General features: G+C 35.6%; 1 protein-coding gene across 1 annotated transcript; it reads left to right on the top strand.

Moving 5' to 3' along the window:
- Window positions 1-897: 897 nt before the first annotated feature.
- Window positions 898-11,147, top strand: RBP2 (retinol binding protein 2). The gene is made up of 4 exons (XM_072867727.1): window positions 898-970; window positions 6,098-6,276; window positions 9,346-9,447; window positions 11,094-11,147. The coding sequence occupies exons 1-4, from the start codon at window positions 898-900 to the stop codon at window positions 11,145-11,147; spliced, it is 408 nt and encodes a 135-aa protein (XP_072723828.1).
- Window positions 11,148-11,363: the final 216 nt, after the last annotated feature.

Below are 11,363 nucleotides of genomic sequence, written 5' to 3'. Positions count from 1 at the left end.
TATCTTGACTAATTAAAGCCAAAGAATTTAAAACCTTAACTTATATTATTTTGCTTTTAGTGCTTACTTTAAATTCCGATAAAGTTTTACTGCACATTCAAATTCTCCATTCAGACACATTCTGAATGTACTTATTTGCACAACTGAAATCTGTGCTTTTCCCCACAACAATGTAATGCTGCTGGATGAAAAATACCTTTCTAACACAAACTGCTATGCTTCCGAGTAATTTAAAAAATCATTTTTAGGGTAGAATTGATACTAATTATGGCTGATTTCGATTTACTTTGAATTTGCTAAACTTGCTGTTAAATTAAAACAAAAAAAATGGAAGTGCAGTTGATATAAGGGCAGCTATTGGTATATAGATATTTTGAAAATCAAAGAGAAACAAAAATATTTTCAACAGAAATATTCCCTTTTCTGCCCTGCCTTGCATTTGTTGCACATTCAAGACTTCCGTCAATTTTAAATGGGAGTTCTGGGTGTGTCAGCTCTGTAAGACTGGTTCTTCATAGGGAAATGTGACACAGAAAGGAACTGAAAAAGATAATTCACCTTGGAAACTTTAACTGGGTTGTACAATTTGCCACTGTGTTCAATGTATTTCAAAGGTATCCCATAATAGCTAGTAGCTCTTTACAAAGGTCACTGTAAAATCATATCCTGTATTACTACATATTTCAGAAAGTGTTCCTTGTCTGCTAGCTGTTCAACTGAACTTTGTTAATGAAGGTGAAGTTTTCTAGGGTTATCACTCTGACCCTTAAACTGTATTATCTAGAAAACCATAAACCTTATAAAAAAAATATGAAAAGGTTTATAAAACATTCTCTTAGCAGATCCTGTTTCCAGCCTCACCTTTTGGTCTGAAGCTGGTTTTAAGCTCTTGCCACCATGCCTGCTGATTACAATGGGACGTGGGAAATGGAAACCAATGAAAACTTTGAAGGCTACATGGTTGCTTTAGGTAAATGAAAAAATATTAACTATATAGAAACAAAGAGAAAATATTTTAATTATAAGTAAAATCCTTCTAAAAATTAATGAGACTATTTCTGTAATGTGCATTGTGGCATAAAGGCTTCTGCCAATCACATTAAAAAATCAAGTAATTTTAATGTACTTATAATTACAATGATCTAAATATATAAGCAAGAGAAGACTTGTAGCCAAAGATATTAGTCTTTATTTAGATAAATGAAAAAACAGGTACAGATGGGAAAAGAAAAACGGGCTTTCAGATACAGAAGTGCTTTTTTATTCCTGGTGTATACTTACTGTAACAGTCAAGCCACAACCTGGCTGGCTGTTAAAGAGGAATAGGATATTCTATATCACTAAAGTAACAACAGTATTTAGTACTTAATTAGTGCTTTGAACTAGTAGAAATTATATGCACCAGTTGCATGGTAAAGGTGATAAAAGCCTTTAAAAGCATTTAAAGATAAATGGGCAGATATTTCTGACAATTTTTGTGGGAGTCATCCTTACACAGCAAGGAGACTTAGGTCACAGGAGTTCTTAAACATATATTTACATGGTTAACTAAGCTTAATTTCACTTGGCTACGACCATCATTGATGACAAAAATATATGTGTACATGCAAAAAGAGATGTTCTGCTCTTTAGGCAACTTTCATTTACTACTTTGTTAGCCTCTTTATCATTACAGGCCTGATAGCTACAGTTTGTGTATCTATCATATAGGATATTAAGCATACTCTTTGTAGATGCTAGAATACCAAAACCCTGTTAACTGAATGCAAGCAATATCCTTGTCAGTTCATATCAAGATCAAGTTTAGGCTGTTTGTAGATTTATTTTTCTCCACACTGACAGACTCTATTTTTGTAATGACTGGAGATAATTTTATGAGAGAAATGTCTTCTTTTGCTGCACCTATTTTTTTCAATATAAATTGCCTTTCAAGCATTTTTGTTCTCATAAAGGCATAAACTTTTTGCTCCAGGTAATTACGATTATGCAAGTAGTGTGCAGGAAATCCTTCCTCTGCTTAGGTTAGCAGAGATGTAGATCTTTAATTTGCTGAAATGAAGAAATAATAGAAGACGTCAACATTTCTCAAGACTTTCTTCAGTACACTCTGGATTGGCATTGAAAGAACAGTTATCAACTTTCCACCACTGCAGTAATATAGCTGCATTCCAAAAACCACAAAAAATATGGGAGTTAGATTTATACATGCATGAGAAGTGTAATCTTTAGAATCGGGAATTTTCTCTCAGCTCTACTACGTCACAGACGAAGGGCATAAAGGACCGTTGTTTCCTTACCACACATGATGTCTACAAAACTTACACAAGAAAAGTAGTCATTAGAGTTGGCTAATTTAACCTAGATTGGAAGAGTCTGTCTGGCTCTGAATCATAAATTAGCATGTGGCAAAAATCAAACCTGTATTTTATTTTTATGCCTACAATTGATAACCCTCAGTGCCCCAGCTGGGCCTATGCACTTCTCATTCCCAGATGTCTCATTGTTTTCTATCTAGCAGTCATTGATTTCTATCTTCTGTTCAGCATTTGCTCTTATTTCTCTGCCTTTCTACAGTAGCTGACACCACTGTAAGAGTGATGCTAATAAACAGGAGCTTTTTCAGGTCAAAGTACCTTGCACTTTTCATCAGAAGTCAAGATCAGACTTGTGGCTTCTTGTGCTTTGTTCAAAAGATGTTGAGTCAAGTTAAAGGAGATCTAAAGACCTTGTTTGCTCAGATTCCAAAATAGTTGTTTGTAAGGATGTGGATTATAAGAATAATTCAGTGGTTCAAAATCAATGAGTACACTGTATAGCCATCTTCCACAAGCTAAGAAAATGTGTTTGTTCGGAAGAAGAGTCTTCGTCTGCCTCAAGCTTCTCTCACTGCCTGCCTCAGCTTCTGGTCTTACCTACAATTCTTGCCTCTAGCCCAATTCTCTCTGCTTTGGCTCTGCTTCAGTCCTGTCTCAGCTCTTTGCTCCAAGACCTGACCTACTTCTATGGGGTGTTACTCTAACCACCAGTCATGATGGTCATCCTGCTATAGTTCTGCCTTGCTTTGCAGTGATAAATTTCATCTTATTTGATAACTCTTGATAATTATCTTGATAAAGATCTCTTTACTTTTTAGGTTTATTCCTTCCTTATTTTTTAGGATGCAAATTAAACACTTGTGGTGTGCATATTTCCTTTCCAAAAGGATTTGTAATTATGGTGATATCTTTTCATTTGGTTGTAGTGGCCATCTCATTATTGTTCCTTTCTTCCCTTCCAGGGTGTCATCAAATGAGATTCTTGTATTGTTTATTTCAGTTGAGCTATAACATTTCACTTGTGTTTGTCTTAAAATTCAGGAAAAATGTCAGGGAAAAGGATATCAGCTGCTAATAACATGCACTTCTTTGAATTTTTATTTACCCACTGTAGAATTTAAACTGTGATTTTCACTCAAATTCAATAACTAATAAGAATTTAGTGTCTGTCATAATACAAATACTAATTATATCAGTTTTAAACTAAACTTTAGTTATTATCATCCTTATATTCTGATCCTTTTATAATAAGTAATCCATTTTCCAATTTTGTAATTCTTTTTGTACTATAAATGCTAGCATGAGCTGGTCTACAGCAGTTCCTCATTGCTTCTCAGTGGCATCCTTAGAACCATTTCAGTCAGTGGATAAATCATGATTTTGTTATTATTAAATCAAGGAGATTTTTGATCCCTTTCTGATCTTATATATCCCAGTGGAAACTGAGAGAAAAATGGATGGATTCAGCCTACAATGGGGTCTGGACTACAGGCATCCAATACTGGGAAGCCTGCTTAAAAAAAGATAGTAACAGTTCATGACAATAAAAGAACTTGACCCACTCAATAGTCTGAAACAAAGTTAGAATAAGGAATGCAATAAAGATGTATTTTTCCTAGGAAATACTTCGATTCATTGCCTACCCTGTGTAGACTTTACTGGAGAGGTACTCACTGAACTTTCTGATAAAATTTTCAAACTACTTTCCCAATAAGAATGCCAGCAACTGGTTGGGATGAAGGAGCTATTTGCACCAGTTCTCTGGATCTGGGGCCTTCATAAATACATTATGATTTTTGTGTATACAGGCATATATATAAGTTATACTAATTAAAAACTGCCAATGAATTAGCAAAAAAAACCAACACCAAAACCAATGCAAAGATGCATATGGCTATAGGTGATTCTCAGAATGGAAAGAAATGACATGGAAAGGGCGAAAAGATATTCTTCTGCTCTGTTTCTCACAACTTTACATGTGGTTGATATTTTAAGTATTAAAGTGCTCAGATTCAAAGCACACTGAAGTTTTGGGTTTTTTTAAATTCATCCATCCTTTTAATTAATGCATACCCATTTCTATACTTTAATTAAAGAATAGTTTTGCTCTTTAAGCCAGAAACTTTGATTTTATCATAAACATGTTACAAAGTATTTTAATCTACTACAATAGAGCAATATATCATTTTTATTGCTTGTATTGTTCAAAATGCAGTTATGAAAACCATGCTTTAATAAAACCTCCCCTGATTTTTCTCCAGGAGCTACAAGAACTAATATATTAGTTAGAAATAGCATTTCTTTAGAAGTCTAGACATTTTTTTTCCTCAGAGAGAACTAAATTTTATGTTACCTGGCTATAAATCAGACCCAGAGATACCTTTAATCCACCACAGCAGATAAAATATACCCAAGAAGTCTTGAATATGAATACTGAACAAGAACATTATTCCCCATGTTAAAAAGACACAATTTTTTTCAAGCCAATCTTCTTACTCAACTCGATTAGTACTTCACAAGTAGTATAATGAATCTACCAAAAGAAAAAGGGCTCCATTAGTATGTGGCATTGCTGAGCTGACAATGATTAACTCACACACGAAAGCACATTGAAACCACCAAAACCATTTTTCAATCTCTTGCAGAAGCATGGGAGATTATTGCATTTGCATATAGCACCATAATAAGATTCACTGCCAGCTGGTCAGAAATATTTATTGCAGATGGTAATGCAGCTGGCATTAGGTGGATTGTCTGGGGCAAACTCTCATCATGGTAATATATATTCTCGTTTCGGTAACTTTCAAGGCATTCAGTTGCAAGCAGTTGTTTACATTATAATGTTATTCTTCATCATGAAGAAAATAAGGATGTTAAGGAGATCAGTACTGCATAAAATGTTGACAGAATATTAAACAGGAACTGTCAAATGCTGTAGTTTGATACTTTTTTGACTTTTGACTTTGAATTTGTCTCCCTTTAACATCTAAACTACAATTTATTTCTGTGTCTGCTGTCTAACAATAATGGATAAGTCAGGCTTTTATTTGACTGTTTCTTTTTTATTCATTAGTATAATTTTCATTATTTTTAAATTAATTAATTAACCTCTTGTATACTCCCACAGACTATGAGTTCATCATAAAAGTAACATGCCAAAATCCCCTTGATTACATACTCATTCTAACATGCTTATTTTCTGAAAAGGAATATTATTCTGAGATCCTTCTTTTGGGGGTGGCCAACATTTGTAATCCCGCAGGACACATACCAGTACCCTCATATGCCTAAGAGCTGTATGATTTACACTGCATGCTTAGAAAAGGGAATGGCTCCCAGGCATAAGATGATAATAGCACTCCTGGCATCCCACAGCTTCATGTGTGAGTGAGGCCAAAAAGGCAATGTCAGTCTTAATAGCCCCTGTTGTTTCACATTCTCCAAAAAAAGTGGAGATTCGGGTGATTTAACGTGCCAGCATCTATTCACTACTGGTTGTATGTTGTAGCTATGCTCACAACATTCCCACAGATATCCTGTTAACAAATACATTTATAATCAGTGGAAGATCCTCAAATTGAAAGTCTACTTGCAAACGCAAGATTATTTTTATTTGAAATTATCTCTGCAAAATGTTGCAGGTGAAAGCATCATTTGTGGAACTATGTTCCACATAAAATGGGGGGGGTTATTATATGTAAACATAAGTGCTGTGTTTTTTTATTTTTGGTAACAAATACTGGAATTTTCATTGTGATACTCTCTTTTCTGTTTTTTGGCAGGTATTGATTTTGCAACTCGTAAGATTGCAAAACACTTGAAACAAACAAAGGAGATTATTCAAGATGGAGATAATTTTAAAACAAAAACACTCAGTACTTTCAGAAACTATGAACTGAATTACACTGTGGGAGTGGAGTTTGAAGAAGAAACCAAAGGACTGGATAACCGAGTGGTAAAGGTAAAAATTTGGTACCTGATATCTGTTTACACTACAGTCAGCACCAGGAGTGAGCAGTTCCAAAAATCAGCTGAATACATGAAAAAAAAAAACCAACAATATTTTACAGACATCAGAGGACTTTTATAAAGCAGAAATAATTTGCATCTTGAGACAGTTTGCTTTCCTGCTACAAGCATTTATTATAAATGCAAATCAGGATGGTTACTCAGCTACGTGAGGACAATCATTAATTACATGTTTTTCTAGTAGGGAATTTTTCCAGCTTTTCTACGATACACCTTTATGTATTTGGAAAGTAGCAAAACTGTATTTTTACCTATGTACCTTCCTTAATGAAACTGTAAATTCATGCCTTTGAATTTAGGACTTTCTCTGTGTCAATATAAATTTTCAATTCTGAATGGCTAGGTTCACACTGTACTTTTAATCTGAGCCTGCTCAACCTCAGTTGGACAGTTTAACAGTTGAATGTTGTTAAAAATAAACCTGCACTCAGCTATTAACCTTAAGGGAGCTTTGGGAAGGGACAAGAAAAACATGTGAGCCAAAGCTACCGCTGATACAAGTGGCAGGCCTACTGGCAGTGGTAGACAGGCAAGGAAGCCCAGCAGTGCATGCTTTAATATCTTTAGGATTATGGGAGTAACCTGAGCTCAAAATTCCCCTAGGAAACTGTAGGTATATATGCAGACACCTTTCAGTGAGATATGTGGACAAGTAACATTTGGATCAAGGACCATATTGTGTGTTAGCCCATGCCCCACCTCCTACGACAGACAGAGTCAACTAATAAGCCTGTTTCTGTGAGGCATTCAAACAAGACTGTATCAGGGAAGTCAATGAGGAAAAGAATACATACAAGCACTAATTAAATTCACTTACTGAATTCAGCTTCATGTTTCTGTATCAATACTGCTTCTGTTTTACTCTCTTCTCACCCTAAAATACTTAAGCAAGATTTTCAAAGGAAGAAAGGCCAGTAGATCTTAAATTTCCATTGACTGTCCCCTTCAGAGTCTTGCTAATCTTGCATCACCTGCCCATCTTTGTTATCATCCACTGAATCTACCCATATCAACTCTTCTACCAATTACCACAGTTTTATTCTTCCACTCAGCTCTCAGCTCTCTTGCTCTTCTCCAAACGTATGCTGTCTTTTCCATCAGTATCTTCTCAATAAACAAGGTTTCAGAACTTGTTGCCAAACTCGGAGAAGCTGAGATCAAAGCTCACTGTCAACAAGACCTGCTTTGTTTTGGCAATTGCCACAGAAGATTGGCAGCATAAAGGACATGTTTACATTTGAACTCACATCATCCTTCACTGGAGTGCCACAAATTTAACAGAAGACATTGTTTATTCACTATGGATGGCTTTTCATTCTCAAACTTTGTGCAGTGTAATTCCTATGACTTCTTCCAAATTATTTCTCATTCACAGCACTGCAAGCCATCAAATAATAAGACCCATTTTTTTCCAGTATCCTGAATATCCCTATCTCTAAATTTTCTTCCTATCACTTTCTCCAGTGAGCACTGGGTGGGGCATATTGTTGTGACAGGGTTTATGCTTTAAAACATTGCTCTCACATCTCTTTAGATCAGTTGAAGGCATTACTAAGGATCTAAGGACTCATTAGTTGCATCACTCCTTAAATCCATAGACTAATGCTCCTCTAGTGCTCTTCATCACTATCAAACCCATTGCCTTTCTGTGCAAAATCATTTCACTTGCAGACTCTCCTCTTCATTGTCAATTATTTGGAAGGAAGGAAGGAAGGAAACACAGCTTGTACAATTATAATCCTGCCTGGTTTAATAATTTTTGCCTAATATTCTTTTCTAAACAAATTATATTATTTGTTTCTGACAAGAGGAGAAGGAAGAAGGAAGCATGTCATGCCATTATTCTCTGGACTGCTCTAAAAGAATTTTCTGGTCATTTTATTAACAAAACAATGCCTCAAACACATTGAAGTTAGATGAAGGTAATAAAACTGCTAGACAACATTTAAATGTAAAGAGGGCATGGATAATTTAAAGAGCATGTAGCTTAAAAATTCCGTAAATAAGAAAGAAGTTAACTGAAATGGAATGAGTTTTGTCCCATTATTAATAGAAAGCTCCCTCATAAGAGAAATAAATCATCCAGAAAATGAATTAAGCTCCCAATACTCTTGGAGCTTTTTAATAACTGAACTTCCACTGACTGTAACTGGTCTCTGATGAGGATTTGCCTATGATACATGGTTAAATGTCTCCCTAAAGTACAATGGTTCAAATCTAGAACAATTCAAACAAAGTTGCTTTGAATGTACTCTAGCATATCTGAGTAGAGAATTTAGCCTATAAAGAGAACTTTTCCTTACAGATATGGTCATCCTGCTCCTGGACAAGAATCAGCATACCCAATACCCTATTTATTAGTGATAGACTCTGAATCACAACAAATCACACAAATTAAATGGTTGAGGATGGAAGGGACCTCTTGAGATCACCTAGTCCAACCCCTCTGCTCAAGCAGGGCCAGATAGATCATATCTCTTTAAAGGTCTTTTGTGAAAGTGCATGAAAATACATAAATAAATTTATCGTATGAGACGGTATTGACATACACTTCCTCTTGTTATTTTATGCAGAGCTAGAAAAGGTGTTAGCACAGCGCAAGTTGGTATAAGCCCCCAGGTCTTCACTCATGAAACCTTATAATCTTTTTATTAATGAAATTAAACAGCAAGAAAAGAAAAATACAATTTGCATACATTGCACAAGTATCTGTTAATTCATTCAGCAATTCACTAGTTAGTATGAACACTTTATATTCGTGTATGTGAAGAAATACATGGAAATGACAACAAAGCACTCTAAAAGCTTCACATCAAAACACTTGTCATCTTGAATGCATTCAAGTTTTGGTTGAATGGTTGATTTGGGTTTTTTTAGGAGGAAGATGGGGAATGGTAGGAAGCAACTGTAATCGTGTCTTCTCATTGTTTGATTGAGCTTATTTTCATGTATTCGTAAACTTCTTGTTAACATATCTGGGTTAATTATCTGATTCATGCAGACACTAGTGACCTGGGATGGTGACAAACTGGTGTGTGTTCAGAAGGGTGAAAAGAAAAACAGGGGCTGGAAGCACTGGATTGAAGGAGACCTACTGCATCTGGTAAGGGCTGCTATACAGATACATAGCACATAACTGAGACTGCAACAAAGTACGGTTTTCCATTTCAAAGGGTTTGTTACTTCTTCTAGTTAGAATGATCTTTATTTAGGCATATCTGATCTCTGAACTCTAAGGAAATCCCCCCTCTGCTACAACTCAGGCATGCTCAATTTCTTTCCACCTGCTCCCAATTAAGTCATAACCCTGCAGTGGTTTTTTTTGCTCCAGTCCACTGCCCTCCAGCTATTAACCCTTCTTGTTACATTGCACATCTAGCATCATCTCGTTCTTATATAACCACTGGTAGAAAAAAAAACCAAACGTATGGGACAGATTGCAAGAAAAACACTATTTTTTGTTTTGAAAGAAGCACTATGAAATTTTAGCATACTATGCTATAATACAGATCAGAAACCTCTGGATTCTAAAGAGGATCCTGCAAACAACCTACACTGCACTTATTTTGTGCTAGTTCGATAAAAATGTCAAAACATTCATACATCTGAGTTAGTAAGCTGGAGCCCAAAGATAAATGAGGTGAGTCCAAGAGAGGCCAGAAGAGCCTGTGCAGGAAATAAGCAGTCAGAGAAATCCAGAAACATTTCAAAATAATAGATACATAATAATAATGATTCCAGAGTTTCTTGGGAGAGCAATCAAGAAATGGGCATGATAATGTTGGATGATGCAATAGGTGGGTGCAGAAAGATTATGGAGGAAAGCTCATTGTTCTATCTCATTATTTGCATCTAGATATCTACTCCTTCACAAGTTTACCCTACGGATAGTTGGTATGGCCAACCACATTGCCTCAAGTCTGTATGCTTGAAAGGTCAAAGCAATGAATTAAAAAACACTATCTGCCACTTAACGAAAAGCCAACCATCCAGTACACTTTTTCAACTCTATTTTAACACATATTCAAAACCTGACCTAACAAAGGTTCTACATGCTGGCACCAGGATTCAGGCTAAGAATGATGGAAACAGAGAGACCAAGTAGATTCTTACAACAGTCTTCAGAAACTCTAGTGTGGGTTTTTAGCCAATTGCTGGCCAAAAAAAGCCAGCTTCAGCTCACTTCAAAGTCTTATTTGGCACAGGAATGCTGCCTAATCAGAAGACTAACCAAACTGACTGCATTGCTATGTCCAGGTGTGCCAACCTTTAAGAGGTCAGCTGCAACACTGGGCAAAAATGGTGCATTGTTCTGGCCCCTGAAAAATGGCTGGGCGCACCTGTGAAGCAATTGTCCTCATCTTTGTAAAGCATCCTCCTTTTTTTTTTTAATTTCCTTCTTTCATTGCTTCTAATGAATTATGAAGTAACATGTGAATTACAAACTATTACAGTACACTGTTTTAATAACAAAGCATGAAAAAGTCTTGCATTAAAGACCAATTTTTATGCATTTTTCATGTTTATTCTTCTTAGAACTCAATTCAAGTGTCAAAATATCATTACTGCGACATGTGGTGCATGCCTGCTGATTGGTTACATATAATACACTATTCTTTCTGTTCTCTTTTTCATAAGGATATCTTTTTAATGCAGTGGCTCAGCTGCAGTACTTTCTGGTGGGATCTGCTGTGTATGCAAAATACAACTTGTACCCTTATATACTTACTAATTGTTTTAATACTGTAGGAACTGACATGTGAAGACCAGGTGTGCCATCAGATATTTAAGAAGAAAAACTAAAACTGACCAGAAAGCCACCCAGATCTTCATCACACTATTATACCGTTATGTTTTGTCTAAAAAGAAGCAGCAAGCCAGATTTGCAATAATTCTTTGACTGCTATGTGAATGTATTTTGTGCCTGTTTATGGAAACAAACACAGTTTATAGAAATAACATCAAACAGTTACAAACATCATAAATTCCTTTGTCTTTCAATCTGGAGTTAAATAAAAG

The sequence above is a fragment of the Ciconia boyciana genome, chromosome 7, assembly GCF_034638445.1.
Source record: "Ciconia boyciana chromosome 7, ASM3463844v1, whole genome shotgun sequence".
Taxonomy (NCBI): Eukaryota; Metazoa; Chordata; class Aves; order Ciconiiformes; family Ciconiidae; genus Ciconia; species Ciconia boyciana.
Note: the sequence above shows the minus strand (reverse complement) of the source record. Positions and strands in the feature narration are given on the sequence as shown.